This window comes from Macaca mulatta, chromosome 17 (genome assembly GCF_049350105.2).
Source record: "Macaca mulatta isolate MMU2019108-1 chromosome 17, T2T-MMU8v2.0, whole genome shotgun sequence".
Taxonomy (NCBI): domain Eukaryota; kingdom Metazoa; phylum Chordata; class Mammalia; order Primates; family Cercopithecidae; genus Macaca; species Macaca mulatta.
In genome coordinates, this window is record NC_133422.1 from 11890547 (window position 1) to 11913340 (window position 22794).

The 22794-nt window shown below is 37.7% G+C and overlaps 1 protein-coding gene across 4 annotated transcripts in view; it reads left to right on the plus strand.

Annotated features, from left to right (window-relative positions):
* Nucleotides 1-22794, plus strand: part of FRY (FRY microtubule binding protein) — a 267764-nt gene that overhangs the window by 82086 nt on the left and 162884 nt on the right. For all 4 annotated transcript variants that reach the window (XM_028837192.2, XM_028837194.2, XM_077974167.1 and 1 more), the window contains exons 4-10: nucleotides 3740-3879; nucleotides 10385-10475; nucleotides 10699-10778; nucleotides 10887-10967; nucleotides 17735-17903; nucleotides 20938-21030; nucleotides 21124-21222. In XM_028837192.2, coding sequence (XP_028693025.1) covers nucleotides 3740-3879; nucleotides 10385-10475; nucleotides 10699-10778; nucleotides 10887-10967; nucleotides 17735-17903; nucleotides 20938-21030; nucleotides 21124-21222 — 753 coding nt within the window. The remainder of the gene's footprint in view (nucleotides 1-3739; nucleotides 3880-10384; nucleotides 10476-10698; nucleotides 10779-10886; nucleotides 10968-17734; nucleotides 17904-20937; nucleotides 21031-21123; nucleotides 21223-22794) is intronic.

Genomic DNA, 22794 nt, shown 5'->3' on the forward strand with positions numbered 1-22794 from the left:
GGAAGAATATGATCATTTCAATGCAACAAGAACATCTTTGTCAATGGGCCTGCCCCCTTTCAGCAGCAGCACAGAGCTAGAATTCATCTTACCATTGGCTCTGCTTCCCGTAAATGAAGGAGTTGAGTAACCAAGAAGCCAGCTAGACCTTCCTCCCTTCCTGAGCTTTGAGGGCCAGGTCTTTGCAGATTCCACCCTTCCTTCCTGAAAGCCTGGGCTCAGAAGGGCAGTAACAGAAAGATGGAAAAACACACACATACACCCCATGCTGACCTTTCATCCCTTCTGAGATGGTCTCAGTGTTTTGCCATGGAAAGTATGCCCAGTAGATCTAATACCAAGAATGGATTCAGGGTGACTTTTTAATGGGGAGAAAAAAATATATTTTAAGAAATTATTATAGATGAGGTCTGATGAACACTATGGAAGTTCTCTATGGAGAATGGGGGTTCCACATGAGTGAAGTAGCGGAACATTGCATGCATTGCCTAGAGATGTTTAGGAGTCAAGCGTAAGTTTCAGTCTCTCTTATGGGTCTATAGTGAATATTGGAGCTTGTAAATATCCCACACATGTGTTTTTTGAATAAACTTTTTTATTTTGAAATAGTTTTGCATTTGCAGAAAAGTTGCAAAGATAATTCAGGCAGTTGCCAGTTTCCCCTACTGCTGGCATCTTACATTGCCATGGTACTTTTGTCACAACTAAGAAACCAGTATAGGTACATTATTGTTTTATGTGTTGGGCTTTTTTAGTGGTTTACTATAAAGGACATTGCAAAGGATACAGATGAAGAGACGTGTAGGGCAAGCTATTGGGGAAGGGATGCAGAGCTTCCGTGCACATTATTGTTAACTAAACTCTGTGCCATGCTTTATTTGTGTTTCCTTTCTTTTTCTCTGATACCTCTTTTCTGTTCCAAGATACCATTTAGCATACCACATGAATGTTTAGTCATCATGTCTCCTTAGATTCGCCAGACTTACGCAAGTATTTTTAAATTATGGAAATACAATTGTAATGCTTTGAAATTTCATTACCTATGTAATAATTAAGATCGTCATCCCATAATCAGAAACTGAATTCTGATCCCTTTTTCTTCTATGGGAGGAAAGCCCTTCATTTGTCAATTCAAAACATTTTAAATAATGGTGACTTAGGAAAGTAAATATCCTTTCTCGTGTTGGGGTAACTTTAGAGAGAATTAGTGAATTACTACCTTGCCACATCATAATTAGCTTTCTTCTGAAAAGTTACTGCTGTTGCATTCATGACCGCAGCAGGAAAAATATGTCTTGGCTGTGTAGAGTTGGGGTAAGAGTGACTCTTTAAATAATTAGATAGCTCTTCAGTTTTAAAAAGTTCATGCTGACTAGGTTTACAGGGCAGGCTGAACGCAATAGCCTATTTATTTTTACCTTATATTAACTCATAACTAAAGATAATGTACAATTTTGTATGTGTACATATAACCATCATTATAGGAGAGAGAGCATGAAGTAGGCTATGAAGAGGTAGAATGTGAGGAAGAAAGCAATAAATATTTTGTTCAATCTTAAGGTTTCTTTTAAAGGTGACAGTGGAAAATCCTATTGACACAAAGCACTTTAACTCCCTTTGCTCTCATTTCCTGCTTTATAAAAGGAAGTGAAGCCTGGCCTGCTTAACTGCAGAAATACTGTGAGTTAACTAAGGATTTCCATTTCTTCTGCCATCTCTGCCTCTCAGGCCGAGATCACCGAATGCCTGCAATGACTGCCGTCACCTCATGCAATTCAAGCATGTGTGTGAATTCGCCTCCACCTCACCCCACCGTTTGGAGGATTTAACCTCCCCATACACAATTTGTATGGGCTTCTGTCCCTGTTCAAAAATCTTTAGAGTCTTGCCATTTTCTAGAGAAGAAAAATTTTCAGCATTATGTTCCTTCACTCTGGCAAAATAAAGTCTTCACACCAGTCAGATATTTCTTCTTTCGTTTCACTCAAAACCTTCGTCACATCGATTATGATAATCATCAACAGTTACTTTGTACCTTCATTACTAAAGGCTTTTTCTACCTTGAGTCTTTGCTTATTTTTTTTCTTGAGTCTCATCTCAAATTTCTACCCTTTCTAAAATAAGCCCAGGTAAACTCATCTTCATTTCTCTTAAATTCCCAGCCTCCCTCTCCCTCTGTGGATCTGGCCTAAGAACCCCTGGTTTTCACATGTACTCTACATGTTAGTATGTTTCCTCCTGGTCCTATTTTCTGCATATGTGTACTTACATAGTGTCTCTACCAAATTGGAATCATATCAATTAAATGATTCTTCATTTTTTTCACATACCATATCATGAACATTTTCATGTCATATTTTTATATTTATATTAAAAATATGATTTTAATGGTTTCGTAAATGGTCTGCACCAAATTCCACATCTTATTAAGCATTTACATGTAGCTGGACATTTATGTGGTTTCCATCCTTTTGCTGTAATAAGTAATGCTGTCCTGCACCTTCTTGCTTATCTCTAATTATGGACTTGAGATAAATTCTAAGAGTGGCCTTGAGAATGATTTTTATTAGGTTCTTGATATGTATTTCCAAATTACCTTCCAGAGATGTTATGCCTGTTTTTTTTTTTTTCTTTTCTATCAGCAGTATATGAACACGTCCACTTTATCACTACTCAACTCTGGGTGTTATAATTTGCTTATACAGTTTGTTAATTAGGTAGTTAAAACCTGTTTCATTGTAGTTTTACATATTCTGGAGACAAGGCCTTAGTCAGATGTGTGTTTCGCAAATATTTTCTCCCGCTCTGTGGCTTGTCCCTTACCACGTTCTTAACTGTATTCTTCTAAAAGCAGAAGCTTTTGATTTTGACGAGTTTCATTATATCAAATTTTATCGTGGACTTTGCTTATGGGGCCGTGCCTAAGAAATCCTTGTCTAATCCAAAGTCACAAAAGTTTTATCTTATGTTTTCTTGGAGTTTTATATTTTTGGGTTTTATACTTAAATTTATGAGGCATTTTGTGGAAACTTTTGCACAGGATAATGAGATATGGATTGAAGTGTTTTTTGGTTTTTTTAAATAGTAATCAGTTAAAAAATCAGGACTCTCTCCAGATAAGGAAATTAGAATAACAATTCTACCAAAAGCACATTTGTTCTTTAAAGAAAAAGGGAGAAGTTTGCCTTTAATGTAATAGGGGGCACATTATTGCTGCCCATTTGTATTTTGAGTCTAATTTGGGGCATACTTCAAATGAATGAATGAGTAATTATTGTCCAAAACCATACATTATTATTACCTCTTAGGTTATTTGGCGATGGGGGTAGATTTGTTTAATTCATGTAAATTATTAATGTAATTGTATTAATATACTTATACAACAAACATTTTTAGGACAGAGGAAGCATTCATCTACTTTAGGTAGACGAACATGGGAACATAATATCTTTGCGGTTCCATGAATATCCTGTATGCAATTAACATCTGATTTCTAGAATGAAAGGGAGTCAAAATAATTAACTTTCTTGAATTACAAAATTATTCTTATATGAGGAACATCTGTCTCCATTAAGAGACAGGCTCTTGGGAATATACTAATAAAGATTATGAAAGAAAGGACTGTGATATGTAAGAAAATATTTTAGTGAGTAGTGCTTGGGGTTACTTGTGAAATAAAAAGTTTCTTAGTAATTGGTGGTGCTACAAGTGTTCTAATCACCTGCATTTTCCTCCGTAGGTCATCAACTCAATGAGCTCGCTTTCTGAGTACTGCCTGCCTTCCATTCTACGTACATTATTTGACTGGTATAAAAGGCAAAATGGCATTGAGGATGAATCGCATGAATACAGACCAAGAACAAGCAATAAATCAAAAAGGTACATTTCCTTTGTGTAAGGATCATGGTTTTATTTTGTTTTATTTTCAAGAAACATAAATCAAAATTAGAGTTACAAGGCAATTGGGTCTTCCTGACTCTTCACAAGGATGCCTAGCAGGTGCTGCAGGGGACCTGTGTCCATAGCAGGTAACCCACTGGGAGCACCGAGTCACTGCCAGCCGTCACAGGTTGAAAATACATACACAGCCTCATTTCAACTTTGGTGGAGACAAGTGTGAAGGGCCGCAGGTCACTTTCTTGCCAGCTTCTTTCCTCTGCCCTCTCCCACTGAGTCTACACCCAAAGCAGAATGCTGACTGCAGGCCCTGCGTGACATGCCAAGATATTTTAGTCCTTGTTCCAGTAACCTTGAGTGCTCAGTGTACTGTAGTGGGAAGGACGCAGGACTGGACACTAGTGGTAGTCCTGGCGCTGCCACTATTTAGCCATGTGACTTTGGACAGCTCCCCGCCTCTCTGTACCTCAGCCTCCTTGTGAGCAAAACAAGGAAGTTAGGTGACACAATCTCCAACTCCTCCTTCCAGCTGAGTATTTTGTTTATTTATTCTGTGTTCCCGTCTTCTTGTGGGTTTGAGAAATGGAGCTTGCTGCTCCAGGAGCACATCAGCATCTGTAAAACTTAAGATTCTCATTAATGTGTGTCCCCCCCACATTTTAGGTAAGCACATATAATTTCATATGTTTGAAGTGAACCTATAGCAAGGCAGTGAATGTAAGAAAGATTAATACATTTACTTTTTTTAAAAAATAAAAGATTATTTTAAAAAGTAGTTAGATTTCTCCACATGAACAGATTATTCCGATTAAAAAAATACTTTTAAAGTCAGTAAACTGAAATTAGTCAATCAGAAAATCAGACATTAACTACGTTTTGTGAATGATTTATTTCTCTCATTTTTCTTGAAAGTCCTAATACTGTTTCAAAAGACTTCTTTTGAAATTGAAGAATTATATTATTACCATGTTTTACTTCAACCAAATTTGTAATCTGCTTTTATAATGTGCTTGAATTTATGCAAGATTTAATTATATAATTTTGTTTGGGAGAGAGATTAATAACTTTTTCATATTGAATTTTTTTTAGCAAAGAAGGAAATTTTTAGAATTTTTAGACATAACTCAGATGCCATAAAATTCACCCTTTTAAAGTATATAATTCAATGTTTTTAGTATATTTACAGGGTTGTACAACCATTACCATTCTAATTTCAGAACATTTTATCACCCCCAAATCCTGTACCCATTAGCAGTCTCTCCTCATGAATATTTTTTTTTAATTTGTCAAGTTTTAAAAATAGAATTTAAATTTTTTATCTGAAAAATGGTTCAGACCATGTGACAAAGAAATTAAATGGATCATTTTATTATTTTTTCCATATTACATGTTTACTTATGAACAGATATTAAACCTTCCTAGGTTTAGGGAGTGGGACAGATTTTAGTGAGTTGAATTGAGTTTTAGTTTTGTTCCTCTGTTTTGTCAGAATTTAATTGCTGAAATTAGATTTTTCATGAATTGATTTCTTTATGGATTAAAAATGATAGCTTTTAAAATTGTGTTACTGATTATTTTCAGGAGATCAGAGTAACTACTGAGATCAGATAGAGAATCGGGACAGTAAAATTTGACTTAGTAACATTTTAGTTAACACTTGAATTTTTTAAATAAGAGAGAAAATATGCTTAGAATACAGCCAAATGATTGAAGCTCTCTAGGGTATGATGTAGCTAAATGTGAGTTTCTGCTACTAGGAAAAAAAGGTTGGGAGGACGTAAAGGAGGAGCATAAACTACTGAAAATAGTCAAATGTCAGGGATGCACATTGGGTTGTGATTTCTAAGATTAGTACAATATCAACATTTGGACTGCCAAGTAAATTTGTCAAATGCCTCTGGCTCCTGGCAGTTAGACTGCAAACCAGCAATAAAGTTGAATTCATTATTAGAAATGTGTATGTCTTACTTTGAAAAGATAATTTGGCTTATTAAATAAAATAGAATCGAAGGTCTAAATTTTTTTTTTCTGCCAAGAACTGCTACTTTCTCAGGTTCCTCTGGCCCCTTGTGAAGACCCTTATCATCCAGCACAAAAATACTCTCTCGACTGCTGCGGCCATCTGTGGGAGTTCTCCTTCCTTTTGGTCTTTCCAACTTTCTGTCTCCTTATTCTGTAATATAATGGGTATAAAGCCTGATTTCTGAGTGCCCTCCTTTTTAATGCAGCTGCGTAGGTTTTCCTTTCCCCCAGCTGGCAGTGCCACTTTCTAGTTCCAGTGGGTCTTCAAAGACTTTACATAGATGGTTTTATTCACGGTTCTTCCTCCTGGCAGGGCTGTTAAGAAATGATCCTGAAAGAATGAGTTCCTACTCTGTTGATACATTTACCCCTTGAAAGATAAACATGCGAGTTCCTTCTTAACCCGTTCTATCATCCACCAACCTTAATTTGACTTGCTCAAAGTTACAGAGCACTCCAGAAGGTCTTCTTTATGTCTTAAATATCACATTATTTTCTTCTTATTCCCTTTTGACTAAGGAGAAAAACATTCCAGATTTAAATTGTCTTGATTTATTTTGAAAATATCCTCCTGGCAAGTCTAAATCCTGTCATCCGTCCTCATTGGTTTTATTTAATATACACTATTGAGCATTTATGTGTTTGGGAAATTATGCTAAACACTTTACGTGCTTTATCTTCTCAAACGATTATGTAAGTACTATTACTCACATTTTGTGGATGGAGAAACTGTCGATAAATAGAAGAGGGATGATTTTATGCCAGACTGTTCCACAAGAGAGTCAGTGCTCTGGGCCACTTCTTGTACCAAGGAGCCCAGCAGTAATTTCATCTGCCTTTGTTCAATTCCAGATGAGCCCTCAATCAGTGTGTTAGTCAAGCAGAAAATGGGGTAGAGGGGCTGCCTTGCTGTTCTTCTGACAGTGCTGATTTTGCTTCTAACTTTTTTAAAAATTTACTTATTTTTCCCTAAGTTATTGGGGTACAGGTGGTATTTGATTACATGAGTAAGTTCTTTAGTGGTTATTTGTGAGATTTTGGTGCACCCATCACCTGAGCAGTATACACTACACCATATTTGTAGTCTTTTATCCCTCGCTCCCCTCCCACTCTTCCCCCCAAGTCCCCAAAGTCCATTGTATCATTCTTTTTTGTTTGTTTGTTTGTTTGTTTGAGACGCAGTCTCACTCTGTCACCCAGGCTGGAGTGCAATGGCATGATCTCAGCTCACTGCAACCTCCGCCTCCCAGGTTCAAGCGATTCTCCTGCCTCAGCCTCCCGAGTAGCTGGGACTACAGGCACGTGCCACTGTGCCCAGCTAATTTTTGTATTTTTAGTAGAGACGGGGTTTCACTATGTTGGCCAGGCTAGTCTTGAATTCCAGACCTCATGATCCACCCACCTTGGCCTCCAAAAGTGCTGGGATTATAGGCATGAGCCACCATGCCCGGCCCCCACTGTATCATTCTGATGCCTTTGCATACTCATAACTTAGCTCCCACATAGCAGTAGGAACATACGATGTTTGGTTTTCCATTCCTGAGTTACTTAACTTAGAATAATAGTCTCCAATCTCATCCAGGTCACTGCAAATGCTGTTAATTCATTCCTTTTTATGGCTGCATAGTATTTTGTCATATATATGTGTGTGTGTGTGTGTGTGTGTGTGTGTGTGTGTGTGTGTGTATACACCAGAGTTTCTTTATCCACTTGTTGATCAGTGGGCATTTAGGTTGGTTTACGATTTTGCTATCATGATTTGTGCCACTATAAACATGCATGTGCAAGTATCTTTTTCGAATCATGACTTCTTTTTCTCTGGGTAGATACCCTGTAGTGGAACTGCTGGATCAAATGGTAGTTCTACTTTTAGTTCTTTATGGAATCTCCCCACTGTTTTCCATAGCAGCTATACTAGTTTACATTCCCACCAGCACTGTAGAAGTGTTCCCTGTTCACTACATCCACGCCAACATCTACTGTTTTTTTTATTTTTGTTGTATTATGGCCATTCTTGCAAGAGTGAGGTGGTATGGCATTGTGGTTTTGATTTGCATTTCCCTGATCATTAGTGATGTTGAGCATTTTTTCATGTTTGTTGGCCATTTGTATATCTTCTTCTGAGAACTGTCTATTCATGTCCTTAGCCCACTTTTTGGTGGTGTTGTTTTTTTCTTACTATTTTGTTGGCATTCATTTTAGATTCTAGATATTAGTCCTTTGTCAGATGTATAGATCGTGAAGACTTTCTCCCACTCTGTGGGTTCTCTGTTTACTCTGCTGACTGTTCCTTTTGCCATGCAAAAGCTCTTTAATTAGGTCCCAGCTATTTATCTTTGTTTTTATTGCATTTGCTGTTGGGTTTCGGGTCATGAAATCCTTGCCTAAGTCAATGTCTAGAAGGGTTTTTCCAATGTTATCTTCTAGAATTTTTTGTAGTTTCAGGTCTTAGGTTTAAGTCCATAATCCATTTTGAGTTGATTTTTGTATAAGGTGAGAGATGAGGATCCAGTTTCATTCTCCTACAGGTGGCTAGCCAATTATCCCAGCACCATTTGTTGAAAAGGGTGTCCTTTCCCTACTTTATGTTTTTGTTTGTTTTGTTGAAGATTGGTTAGCTGTAAACACCACATAAACAGAATTAAAAACAAAAATCACATGATCATCTCAGTAGATGCAGAAAAAGCATTAGACAAAATCCAGCATCCCTGCATGATTAAAACTCTCAGCAAAATCAGCATACGAGGGACACACCTTAATATAATAAAAGCCATCTATGACAAACCCACAGCCAGCATAATACTGAATGGGGAAAAGTTGAGAGCATTCCCTCTGAGAACTGGAGCAAGACAAGGATACCCACTCTCAGCACTCTTCTTTAACATAGTACTAGAACTAGCCAGAGCAAAATAAAGGGCATCCATATAGGTAAAGAGGAAGTCAAACTGTCACTGTTTGCTAACAATATGATCATTTCCCTTGAAAACCCTAAGGACTCCTCCAGAAAGCTCCTAGAACTGATAAAAGAATTCAACAAAGTTTCCAGATACAAGATTAATGTACACAAATCAGTAGCTCTTCTATACACTAACAGGGACTAAGCGGAGAATCAAATCAAGAACCCAGCCCCTTTTACAATAGCTGCAAAATAAAAATAAAAATAAAATACTTAAGAATATACCTAACCAAGGAGTCGAAAGACCTCTACAAGGAAAACTGCAAAACACTGCTGAAATAAATCATAGACGACACAAACAAATGGAAACACATCCCATGCTCATGGATAGGTAGAATCAATATTGTGAAAATGACCATACTGCCAAAAGCAATCTACAAATTCAGTGCAAACCCCATCAAAATACCACCATCATTCTTCACAGAACTAGAAAAAACAATTCTAAAATTCATATGGAACCAAAAAAGAGCCCGCATAGCCAAAGCAAGACTAAGCAAAAAGAACAAATCTGGAGGCATCACACTACCTGATTTCAAGTTATACTATAAGGCCATAGTCACCAAAACACCGTGCTTCTAACTTTCAAATAAGCACAAATGACTGCTTTGCTCCTCCTACCTCTTCTTCCTTCTGCCTTTTACTCTTCTCTCTCACCACCCCTTCACTTCTTCATTCCTCCTTTCACTAAGTCTCAGGTGGCAAAGATGTAAGAGAAAAGGGACAGGGAAAGAAAAGAAAAAAAGCCGATCCTCTTCACCCCTGCTGTCCTGCTCAAATTGGTGATCATATTATTTCCTTCTTGTTTCCTTACATTGTTTAGCTCCTTTCACGAGATCTTTCAATGTCCACCTCTGGTACGGTAGCCTGTCTCATTCTACAGATGGTAGAATTGCTGAGTTGAATGCTACCTTAGAAAAGACCACAAGGTGAGGTGATGGACTCACAAATAGCTACTCAAGTTAACATCACTGACAATTTTAAATTTGAATTCAAATATTCCGACTTCACATTCAGTGTGTGTCCACTGCAGCACACAGAAAATAGAAAGAGCATTAGCGTGTTGTTGTTGTTGTTGTTTTGAGATGGAGTCTCACTCTGTCGTCCAGGCTGGAGTGCAGTGACGTGATCTTAGCTCACTGCAACCTCTGCCTCCCGGGTTCAAGCAATTCTCCTGCTTCACCCTCTCAAGTAACTGGGATTACAGGCATGGGCCACCACGCTTGGCTAATTGTTGTATTTTTAGTAGGGACCGGGTTTCACCATGTGGGCCAGGGTGTTCTCGAACTCCTGACTTCAGGTGATCCGCCCACCTTGGCCTCCCAAAGTGCTGGGATTACAGGCGTGAGCCACTCCACCCGGCCAACATTAGCATGTATCTACCAGTACAATTACGTAATTTAAAAAATGGGTTTTGCAGTCTTTTCGGGAGGAGTCCTAGATTTTTGATGAATTATATTACTCTGAGAATACCTTCAGTGTGCTTTAATGTAAATATTTTAAATTTTACAGTGATGAACAACAGCGAGATTATTTAATGGAAAGACGGGACCTCGCCATTGATTTTATTTTCTCTTTAGTATTAATAGAAGTTTTGAAACAGGTAGGTGATTAATTTATTGTTACTTTTAGATAATATTTATTGATCTAAAAACTGCTTAGGTTGTAAAAGTCTAAGTTTTTAAAATTATGAATTCCAAATACTGAGTTATGTGAATTATGTTTATTGATTGCTATTGATTGTCATATATTGTTATTGGAAGTACTGTTACTGATTTGTTCTTTAATATTCCCTTCTGAGTTAAGAACCACCTTTTTTTTTTCAGATTCCACTTCATCCTGTAATAGACAGTTTAATACATGATGTTATTAACTTGGCTTTCAAGCACTTTAAATACAAAGAAGGGTAAGGTGATTTCTTAGAATGTTGAAGTTGGTATTTAAAACTAAATCAGTGGTTTGCTTTTTTCAGATGACCAGGGATCCCTAACTTGTCTAATTATACCCTACTTAGGTACCTTGGTCCCAACACTGGCAATATGCATATTGTGGCAGACCTGTATGCAGAAGTCATTGGAGTGTTGGCACAAGCCAAGTAAGTGAATGCCAGAACCCTTTACCATGAGAACGTGTGTGCTTTCACTGTCCTCCCAGCCTTGATTTAGGGAAGTTGGGGTTGAGCTCACGAGGAACTAGGTAGGGCTCTTTGACATGTGTGCCCCATCTCTGAAACTGACTAGAAAGCTCTTCCAAGACAGGTACCAAATTATCTTTTTTACTTGGCACTTGGGTCAGACCCTACCCAGAGTCCATGGGTTTCAGACTGTTGCATCAAAGAAATGGGCTGACCAGATTACATTTATCTCTGCCTAAATATTCCAAGGAAGTTGATCACTTTTGAAAGTTCTGTTTTCTCTAGCCCATGAGTGGGTGGTTATGATATATCATCTATCAGTGGGAAAATTCCATTCTAGAATGTCCCCTTTACTATAGACCTTACTTAATTCAGCTGAGCTAAAAATGTCCCAGACTCTGTCATGGAAACAAGTCAGAGGGGAAATTCTCATTGCTAAATTTATCTGGCCCCATAGCACTACTTAGCAGGCAAGAACAAAATTGCGTTAAACTATTAGCAACAATATACCTCTTCCAAAAGTGATGTCACACCCTACTTACCCTTCTTCATTTTGTCCACCCCTGAGGCAAATCAGGCAAGATCCCGAATGCCTAAGTTAGGCAAAATGAACCAGAGACATAATGTGAATTCATGCCAGGAGGCCAGCTTGAAGCAACAGTGATGATCCAATCCTTGTGAAATGCAATCCTTCCTCAGAAAGAGATTTTTATCTTCAAGGGATTGAATTTCGTAACGTAGTAGCATGGAAATACACAATTTATCAAAAAAACTAAAATTTTAAAAAGCACTTAGCAATCTTACCTAGCCAAAACATAGATAAGAACTCAGGAAATAGACCCTCTTAACTTCTTGGCATAATTTATTTAATCTAATCCAGTTTATCTACTCATCCTGACTACATTTTTTTTTTAATATGTAACACATCAGTGTTCGAAGGAGGAAAGGGAACTTCCAGAGGATGTTACACGGATGCCATTGAGAAATAAAGCTCAACGGCTGGTGGCAACAGAAAGGAAAGAAACTGGCCAAAGCATACATAAGAATTAAACAATAGAGTTATCTGGGCCATTTTGCATGAGGCTATATGGTAGTTTTATAGCCTATTAAAATAATTGTGGTTCATGAATCATTAAGAAAAAAAAGTGTAATGCATTTTGGAGATATTTCCATTGCAATTGAGTAATGAAAGCATTAGCATTTTAAATGAACAGGATGTAGTTGTCTGGCGAATCATGTGTATCTACCTCATTTCTAGAAAAGATTGGGAAAAATGAGGTGTTAACATGTATATTTGCTGATTTGTCAAACCCCGAAAATCTCAACATAAATTTTCAGCTGTCATTTGGAAACTTTAGTATGCCAAAAATGACTTTGTGTTTTCCTTAGTTTTTGTGAATTATGCCTAACAATAATATTGGTTACTGTCAAATGACCTTCCTTAGCTCTGTGATTCTGAGTTGGTTGTGAATAAGTTGAGAAACATTGTCATAACTAAGCAATATTCTAAGCCTGTAGGAATTTCCTTTTTAGGTAAAACTTATGGTCCACCAAGCCAGTGTTTGCTTGCTAAAGGTGGCTTTTTTTATTTTCGTGATGTCAGTATTTGTCCCTATTCTGCGGTAGTAGGGTGTAAGAAATGCCTCCATTTGGACAGTGCTCCAGTACTTTCCAGTCTCTAGGGAAACGTTTGACCAGTCTGCTCTTGTAGTAAACAGAGACTCAAATAGCCGTTGATGTGTTCTCAACTAGTCAATATGTAGTTAACCTTGATGGATAGATGGTATAAACTTAAACTAGTATCATACCACGAATTATGACATTACTTCCTTCTCATAAGTACACCAGGACCATTACTTTATTGTTACCTTAGAAGAAGTACTGTTTCCTTCATTCTCCGAGTGGGAAAAAGAATGTATGCTTATCTAGTACAGTGTGATTATCTTTAAAAAAAAAAGTTGAGTAATGTAATAATTCTAATTTTAGGTTATATGTCTTGTTCCCAATGATAATGCTTATTAAATATTTTCCTGATTATGACTTTAGCTATTAGTACTTACTTTGGAATTTCAGTTTTAGCAGAATCACTATTTTTAGTCTTACTAGTGATGATGCTGTTTAGTTCTTGTCATTTAGGGAAAAAATTTTGATAATAAGTGTTATTCACACATAATATTGACTTTTTCAAAGTCAGTTAAAACAAATTTAAGTACTTTCACCAAAATCTGGTAGATTCATTTAAATAGTAATAATACTTCATCTAAGAATCATAGATGTTACTAAATGCTTTCTCTTTATGTGATATTATCTTTACATGTTCATTTACTCATTTTTGTAATATGTGCTATACATTTTAAAGCAGAATTTTATATTTATGTGAATTTTATAGTATACCGAAGACTGAGTAATCATTGAGTTACAGTATTTACTAAATACAATACTAAATAGGAAATACTAAAGGAAAGATCATTGAAATATTTTTTTCTTAAAGTCATTTTAAGAGAAAATAGATTTTAAATACAAAGAGATTTTTGGATTACTTTTGTGCTAAATAACATGTTTATGTCATTTGGGACTTTTAAAAGTAAAAGATAGGCTGGGCGTGGTGGCTCACGCCTGTTATTCCAGCACTTTGGGAGGCCGAGGCAGGCAGATCACGAGGAAATCAAGACCATCCTGGCTAACACGGTGAAACCCCGCCTCTACTACAAATCCAAAAAATATTAGCTGGGAGTGGTGGCACGCGCCTGTAGTCCCAGCTACTCGGGAGGCTGAGACAGGAGAATCACTGGAACCCAGGAGGCGGAGGTTGTAGTGAGCCAAGATTGTGCCACTGCACTCCAGCCTGGGTGACGGAGCAAGACTCTGTCTCAAAAAAAAAAAAAAAGTAGAAGATAGCTATATTTATTTTTAAATGATAAATAAATAAACTTTCAGCCACTAACTCATGAGAATATTGAAATAGTGAATTATGCAAATAACTTGCCTTTTTCTATCTTTCCTTGTTTTAGTCATGGATTCAAACTGGAAAACAAACTTTCCTTAGTATCATGTCATCTTTAAAACTATATAACTCTAATATTTTTCTCTCTAAACTCATACATTTCAAAACAAAAACCATAGTTATTTTGGTATCTGGAAATAATTTGAACAGAAATACAATTTTTTAAAATTCAGTTTGGAGTTACTGCATTTTTATAATCTTGATTGAAAGTATCACTTCCATTGCTTGACCATGGTCATTTCTGCTTCCTACCTTTTATCCATCTCTACCGAATATCCTCTTCTCACCTTTACCCCAACTCAAATCTCCTCTGAAATCCTCTCTAATTAATTACGCAGCTGAGAAGAGCCCCTTCATTCTCTGATGCCCTGAAGCCTCTTTAAGTGTATTGTTCACCAAATAGTCAGTGTGAAATATGAGAAAGTGATGGAACCTGGTGCATCTGACCTCCCTGCAGATCAGAAAGGTCTGGACAGTGTCCAGCAGGTGCTAACACATAGTAGGCCCCTGGTATGCGATTCACATGGCTCATGGTCAGTGCTACCTTGTTTTATCTTCCTAACTAAACTATAAACTATTCTAGAGAGGGCAGAGACTACATGTCACAGTTACCACTGTCTAAGACAGCTGCGGTTTAATGGAAATTCCTGGAATTTGTATCAGAAGCCCTGGGTTTGAGTCTCTTCTTTGCCACTGTGGTCTTCCAATTTGTTTCTTTATTTATTAATTGGAAATGCATTCACTGCCTAATTCACTGGATTGTTAAGGATCAAAATGTGAAATGGTGTAATCATTTAAAATGTAAAACCACTTACAGATATATCTTGTTATTGTTATTCTTAGTCTATACCAGTGTTTCTCAAACTTTTTCACATCAGAAACACCTGTAAAGCTTATTAAACACAAATTATTGGACTTCATCCCCAGAATTACTGATTGAATAGGTATGTTATTCTGCTTAAGCTGCCATAACAAAGTACTGCAGACTAATTGGCTTAAACAACAGAAATTTATTTCCCACAGTTCTGGAGTTGAAGTCCAAGCTCAAGGTGTTAGCAGGGTTGATTCCTTCTGAGACCTCTCTCCTTGGCTTGTATGTGGCCATTTTCTCCCTGTGTGGTCTTCTCTGTGTGTGTGTCCCTATACTCATCTCCTAGTCATGTTGATGTCCTTATAAGAAGGGGAGACAAGTACAGAGACACACACAGAGATATAACTTCATTTTAATTTAATAACTTAGCTGGAGAGGTTACATGGTGTCCATTTTATGATAATAACTTTGTTTTAAGTTAAATACCTTTTTATAGGCCCTGTGCCCAAATACAGTCACATTCCAATCTCAGAAGGTTCAGACTTCAACGTATGAATTTGAGGGGCACACAATTCAGCCCTAACAGTAGGTCTGCAGTAGGACCATAGAACGTGCTGATGCCAAATAGATTTTTGTAAATTTAATAAAGTTTCTATTTTAATTTTTGCTAATTTCCTAATCTGAAAAATTAATATACCATTTTGCAGTTAATCTCCATGAAATTTTACTTATAGAGAAAACATAACTAATATTTTCTACCATATTCTAATAGTATTATTTAAATGTCAGAAGGGGCCAGTTTGGGATGCTGTCTTGAAATTGGATATTTTGTAGAAGTCCACAAAATGCCACCGAAGATTAGGAATATACCCTGAAATATTCTTAGTGATGCTAACAACCCATTAGTGAATATCTCATTCATAAATTGTCTAAATCTTCTTGAAGCTATTCATGTTTTCTGTTCTATTGTCTTTTAAAAATCTTTTTTATTAAGAAATACATGTAGCAAACATAGGCGAAAATCCATAAGGCAGTTAAACAAATTTATTATAAAATGGACACCATGTTACCTCTCCACCTAAGCCAAGAACTAGAAAACTGCCAGCACTTGAGAATCCCCTCACACCCCCCTTGGCAACCACCAGCCTCTGTACTGCCTTTGGTTAAACAATGTCTATGTGTTTACTGCCTACTTTGTTTGTCCTGAAATTTCTACTTTAAGGTCTCAAGAATTATTCCAAACTTCCAGGACTCTATTAGTTCACTTTTCATTTCTATAATCACAATTACCACCCCCCGACCACCTTTTTGTGTGTGTGTGTGTTTGAGACAGTCTTGCTCTGTCACCCAGGCTGGAGTGCAGTGGCGCACTCTTGGCTCACTGCAAGCTCTGCCTCCCAGGTTCAAGCGATTTTCCAGCCTCAGCCTCGTGCACACCACCACGCCCAGCTAATTTTTGTGTTTTTGGTAGAGACAGGGTTTCACCATGTTGGTCAGGCTGGTCTCAAACTCCTGACCTCAGGTAATCCACCCACTTCGGCCTCCCAAGGTGCTGGGATTACAGGCTTGAGCCACTGCGCCCAGCCACAATTACCCTTTTTAATCATGGCTTGCTTCTAATTTTTCATGGAACCTCAGGCTAATAGTCTCAGAAAACAAAATACAATAAATCTTAGACTGTGTGTGTGTGTGTGTGTGTGTGTGTGTGTGTGCGCGCGCGCGTGTATGTGTGTGTGTGTTTGGTGAATAGCCAAACCAGCTGTCTCAGACTTAGTGGTTTGGACAATTTTTATGTGTACATTTCTGTACTCTTAGGTACCTTTGAAGATCTGCCTCTGATTCCTCTTAGCTTTAAGATCTGTTCTTTTTTCAAACCTGGATGATAATATTGTTGTTATAATTAGTATTATTTTACTTTCGAATACAAATACTTTGAGGATAGGGACTGGACTGTGTCTTTTTGTTTGTTGTGCATTTACCAGATATAATTGTAAAATTCCATGAATATAATAGACAGCCCATTCATCTTTACCTTTTAGATATAATTTAAATTTTCCCATTACTAGATTTTTTTTTTTTTTTTGAGACATAGTTTCACTCTTGTTGCCCACGCTGGAGTGCAACAGTGCAATCTGGGCTCATTGCAACCTCTGCCTCCCGGTTTCAAGTGATTCTCCTGTCTCAGCCTCCCAAGTAACTGGGATTACAGGCACGTGCCACCACACCAAGCTGATTTTTGTATTTTTAGTAGAGATGGGGTTTCATCATATTGGTCAGGCTGGTCTCGAACTCCTGACCTCAGGTGATCCACCTGCATCGGCCTCCCAAATTGATGGGATTACATACAGATGAGAGCCACTGCGCCCAGCCTCCCATTACTAGATTTTTTAACCCTAAATATATATTTTTTGATAATCATTATCCTAAAACTATAAAGGAAATAATAACAGAAAACTTTAGAAATAGATACAGGAATACTTGGCATTGTTTGGAATACAAATCCTTAAATCATTTGCTGTCACTGTCAGAAATCACTAACCTAGTACGTTATTGCTCATAGACTTACTATTTGATACTTCAGGCTCTGGGGTCTGCAACTATGTTGAAAATGGCCAAGCCTGAGGAAATGGGGCTCTTTGTGATGCTCAATTCAAGAGCTAGACCATTTTGAGAGGGTCTAAATAACCCGGGATCTGCCCCCTCGCCTGATGGAGATGTTGAGCATCAAGGAGAAGAAAAAATGGATCCTTTGCTAAATCCCAAACATCAGATCCTCACAAAATCATGGCTGTTGTACTTCAACTGATTTGAAGGATTCCGTTGCTCTGCTCTATCACTCCCAGATGCTGGAGGCCCCCATTACAGGGACTTTCCTACCCATGATTTGATAAACCGCTTATGTTGTCTTCTTAGATTCCCTGCTGTAAAGAAGAAATTTATGGCGGAGCTAAAAGAATTACGGCACAAAGAGCAGAGCCCATATGTGGTTCAAAGCATTATCAGCTTAATAATGGGGATGAAATTCTTTCGAATTAAGATGTATCCAGTGGAGGATTTTGAGGCCTCTCTTCAGTTTATGCAGGTAATGTCTTAGGCAGGAGAGCTAAGGGGCTCTTAAGCTGAGCACTTCCCTTCCTCAAGATGATGAACCTGGAACATGAAAACCCAATTACTTGTCAATACGGAGAAACATTCTACTGTCTAAATAATTCATGAAGTCCTTTGTAACCAAATAGCACAGTTGCAGGCACATACTTTCATTTCTCAACTTTCATATCTTCTTTGGAGGAGAGTATACAGTGGGATTGCTTGTTTGCTGACTTTTTTTGCCTTTCACCCACTGGTACATATTGTTCTATGAATAAAATATAGCTGATTTTTTTTCACTTTTTAAAATTGATAGCATTGGGTTGGCTGCATTGACATTCACAGGCATGAGGACTTTAAATAATAAAGAAATCTTTTATTCTTACTATAAAAAGGAATCTTAATTTTTAAAAACTCAACTAAACAATACAGGTTTGATATTTATTGCCCAGTGCCCATCATGGTACATAACAAAAGAACTGCTGCTAAGGAGAATTTAACAGAATACTCAGCTCTTAGAGTTTACAAAACTTTGGCATTTGAAGGAATTTTTTAAATGCTGCTGTAAATTAAATTTGGCGATGACCTTACTAGAGGGTTTAGATGTATGGATTATGAATATAGGCTGTACCATTTTACACCCACAAGGATGGCTATAATCAAAAATATAACAATTCTCGGTGAAGATGTGGAAAAATTTGAACCTCACACACTGCTGGTATGAGTACAAAATGGTACAGCCACTTTGGAAAACAGCCTGGCCCTGGCAGTTCCTCAAATAGCAAAACCTACGATTACCATATGACCCAGCAGTTCCACTCCTAGGTATATGCACAAGAGAAATGAAAATATATGTCCACACGAAAACTTGAACACAAATGTTCATAGCAGCATTATTAATAGTTGCCAAAAAGTGGAAATAACCCAAATGTCTATAAAATGATGAATGGATAGACAAAATATCGTATGTCCCTATAATGGAATATTATTTGACCATAAAAAGTAGTGAAGCTGATACATGCCACAACATGGTTGAACCTTGAAAATGTTATGCTAAGTGAATAAAACCAGACACAAAAGGCCATGTATTATATTATTCTGCTTATATGGAATGTCCAGAGTAGGCAAATCTGTAGAGACAGAAAGTAGATTAACAGTTGTCTAGGGCTGGGGATGGAGAGTGGATAGGGAGGTTGCAGATGGCTGCTGAGGGGTACAGAGTTTCCTTTGGGTGTCATTAAAAGGTTCTAAATTTGACAGTAGTGATGGATGCACAGCTGTGATTATACTAAAAGCCAATGAATTGTATATGTTAAATGGGTGAATTGCATACTACATAAATTATGTCACAATAAAATTATTATATATGTGGGGGGGGGCTATGAATCAAACTTCTTGGGTTTGAATTCAAACTCTAGCATTTACCAGCTTTGTGACCTGACAAGTCACACTCAACCCCTCCCATCCTCACTTGCCTTATCTGCAAGGTGATGATAATGACACTAACCTTAGAGAGTGGTTCTGAGGATTCTTAGCACATGACAAACACTCAGTAACTGTTAAATATTTTATTATTTTTATTCTACTCTCATATGAATAATTCCTGTATCTATATACACAAATTAAGACTTGAGAAAGTATTACATACTTATGCAAAATAATGTAGCAAAAGGATGACTATTCTGGAAACTATAGAGCTCGTCTGTATAGAAAAGCTGTTTCAGTGACTTCCCATACTGGTGTTGCCTTTCCTGAGCTGAGGTCTTAATATGATATTGATAGAATGAGGACTTTGGGGATTGTTTTTGGCAATCTTCCCAATGGCAACAGAAAATAAAGGGAAATAGCCAGTGTCGATATTAACATGTTATTACATGTAGCCTTGTACTCTTTCTTTTCTTTCTTTTTTTTTTTTTTAATTTGAGACAGGGTCTCTCACTCTGTCACCCAGGCTGGAGTGCAGTGGCATGATCTGGATTCACTGCAACCTCCGCCTCCCAGGCACAAGTGATCCTCCCACCTCAGCCTTTCGAGTAGCTGGGACTACAGGTGCCGCCATCACACCCAGATAATTTTTGTATTTTTCTGTAGAGACGGGGTTTGGCCATGTCACCCAGGCTGGTCTGGAATTCTGGGCCCAAGCAATCTGCCTGCCTTGGCCTCCCAAAGTGTCAAGATTACAGGCATGAGCCGTGGTGTCTGGCTGTCTGGACTCTTGAATGAAAACAATACCTGATATAGACCACAATAAGTTACTACCAATAAGGCCAGGAAGGAGAGAGAGATGGGCAGAATTCTGCCAACTTTCCTTTTAAAAAAAGTTGACATTTTATTAAAAAAAAAAATGTTGACAGGCCAACTTTCCTACAGAATGAGTCCTTGAGCAACCCAGAACACCCTTAGCTATGACAATAGTCCACAGGCAGTAGTGTCCTTTCTTAAGGAACCCTTCTAAAGGTTTCCTTGTCAAGGTGGGAAAGGGAAACGTTCTTGACTTGCTTATGAAACTTATGTGAATGATAAACACACCTAAAATGTCAGAGCGAACAAGTAAACAGCTCTGTGTCTGAGGCTGTCAGGCATAGGGCCTAAAATAAGTTTAATGTCTTCTGCCTCTCTTCTCATGTTTACCTTCCCTGGGGATCTGTGTTTGAGGGCTAACCAGGAGCCCAAGGCCCCCCACACACTAAGTAATAAGTAGAAATGTATTGGAAGTGAATGAATGAATCAATCAACCAGTGACTCGGTGGATACATGTGTGCTTGCTGGTTAGAGATGCTTTGTCCTTTTAGAATAATGATTTGATATAGAAGAGTGAAAAAACCAGCCTTGCAGAATGTCACTGAGGCCACTGCAGACATATAAATTTCAACACAAATGTTTGAATCCAGTGATTTTTAATAGACTATGGAATATGCTCTGTTGATGCATGCTTGAATTAAGAGCTACTTACTGAAACTTGTTTAAATACATTCTATGTGCACATTTCAACCTACTCTCCCTCCCTATACCCTTTTTCTGCTTCCTAGGAATGTGCACATTACTTCCTCGAGGTTAAAGACAAAGATATCAAGCATGCCTTGGCTGGGCTTTTTGTTGAAATCCTTGTTCCAGTCGCTGCTGTGAGTTACATTTTCATTTCTAAAAACTCTTCAAATTGTATCACAAAATCAACAATTTTATTAATATAATATTCACATGCATCTCTATTTCAGGCTGTTAAAAATGAAGTAAATGTCCCCTGCCTTAGAAATTTTGTGGAAAGCCTGTATGACACCACGCTGGAACTTTCTTCTCGAAAGAAACATTCCTTGGTTAGTAACGATGAGAAAATCGAAAACACAAACAAAACTGCACAGACTAAAATTCCTAGTCAGGAATCTATTTGAGGATCATAAGGACTCCATAGATGGGAAAAGTACCTGAAGCTCCCTCAAAAAGAGGCAGCATTTGAAACTGAAGCTGGCTTTTTGTATTGGCCATGATTGATTGACGTTCATGTAGGAGGATTAGACTGTGTCACCTCAGATGACCCTCAGGTCCTAAGGAGTCTGTTGTTCACTTTCAAGATTTGGCCTAACTTGATTTTTATTTTAATTTCTGAGAACCTTTTTCCAATCTGAAAGCTAAAGTTTATAATAACAGTTTTTTTCTCAATCCCCAGGAACCTGCCCTGGCTAATTCCTATCTGGATAGTAGTATCAAAATGGAAACAGGCAGGAAAAGGAGTTGGGAAATACAGTTGCCCCTAGAAAGGATTCTCTGAAGGCTGAGAAAATAATTCTTGGGAAGGTTTTGGTACTGAAGAGCAGTATAGAAAAGTCTTTTAGGTTACCACCACCTTTTACCCGCTGTGGTGAATAAAGCTTTGGTTTATGAATTGGCAAGTGGTGTAAAAACTGTAATGTGAAAGTTGGGAGAAAGCAAGTTGCTTAGGGATCTGGTTACTGGCATGGTTTATGCTCGTCTCCAGAGGATGAACATCCCTACCATGATTTGAGCAGGTACTTAGGGTTGCTTTGCTGGTAGTGGTGACAAATTTGCTCATTTGTCTATGTTCTGTGGTCATTGTGACTAAGTGACCACATGCGTATTTTTTAGATTACTGACTAGCATTAGAGCTGCACTCAGTGGTAGCAGTAGTTCCAAGTCCCTTTAAAACTAAGTTATTAAAAAAAAAAAAAAACTAATGAACCGTTAAGCATTGTGGGCAGTTGTTTCTTGTTAATTCAAGTTAGCAGATGAGCCAGTTACATTTTTATTTCACGATCCTTGATTTAGGGGGAATCATAAAGGTCTATCACATCTGGCTTAGCAAAATAGTGATGGATTCTGCATGTATGATTTTTTGGGTAGCTGCTCATTACCTTTGCTGTCTTCTCCAGTTGCTGTGGGAAGCTGGCCCAGTTCGGCAGGAAAAGCACAGTAGCACCTCTGTTTATTCGGTCATAAGCAAATTCCTCCTGTGGTTAAATTTGTCTTGGTAGAGTTTACCAGTGCAATAACATTTCTTTTAGGAATCTTCCTTAATTACCAGAAGGTTGCACGCAAAAGAAAATATAGACAACTACCTCTAAGATAGGGACAAGCTATTAGATGTCTATGAGAAAAAGAGCCAATAACATTTTCAAAATGTGTGTGCCTTCCTGCTTTTTTTTCTGGAGATAAGAGAGTGATCTAAGACGGTAAGTTTGTTTTTAAAGGTTTTAAGCAAAGTCTAAATCATTGAATCAGATTTCTGCATTATTGTATATGAAACTTATTTCATTTTATTATACGCTATCCGTAATTCTTGGTTATTCCATCTCCAGCATTATCAGAAAGTGTCTGTGAAATGCACACCAGTGCCCTGCATCCACTGGGCACTGCTGTGCTACGCAGCGTCC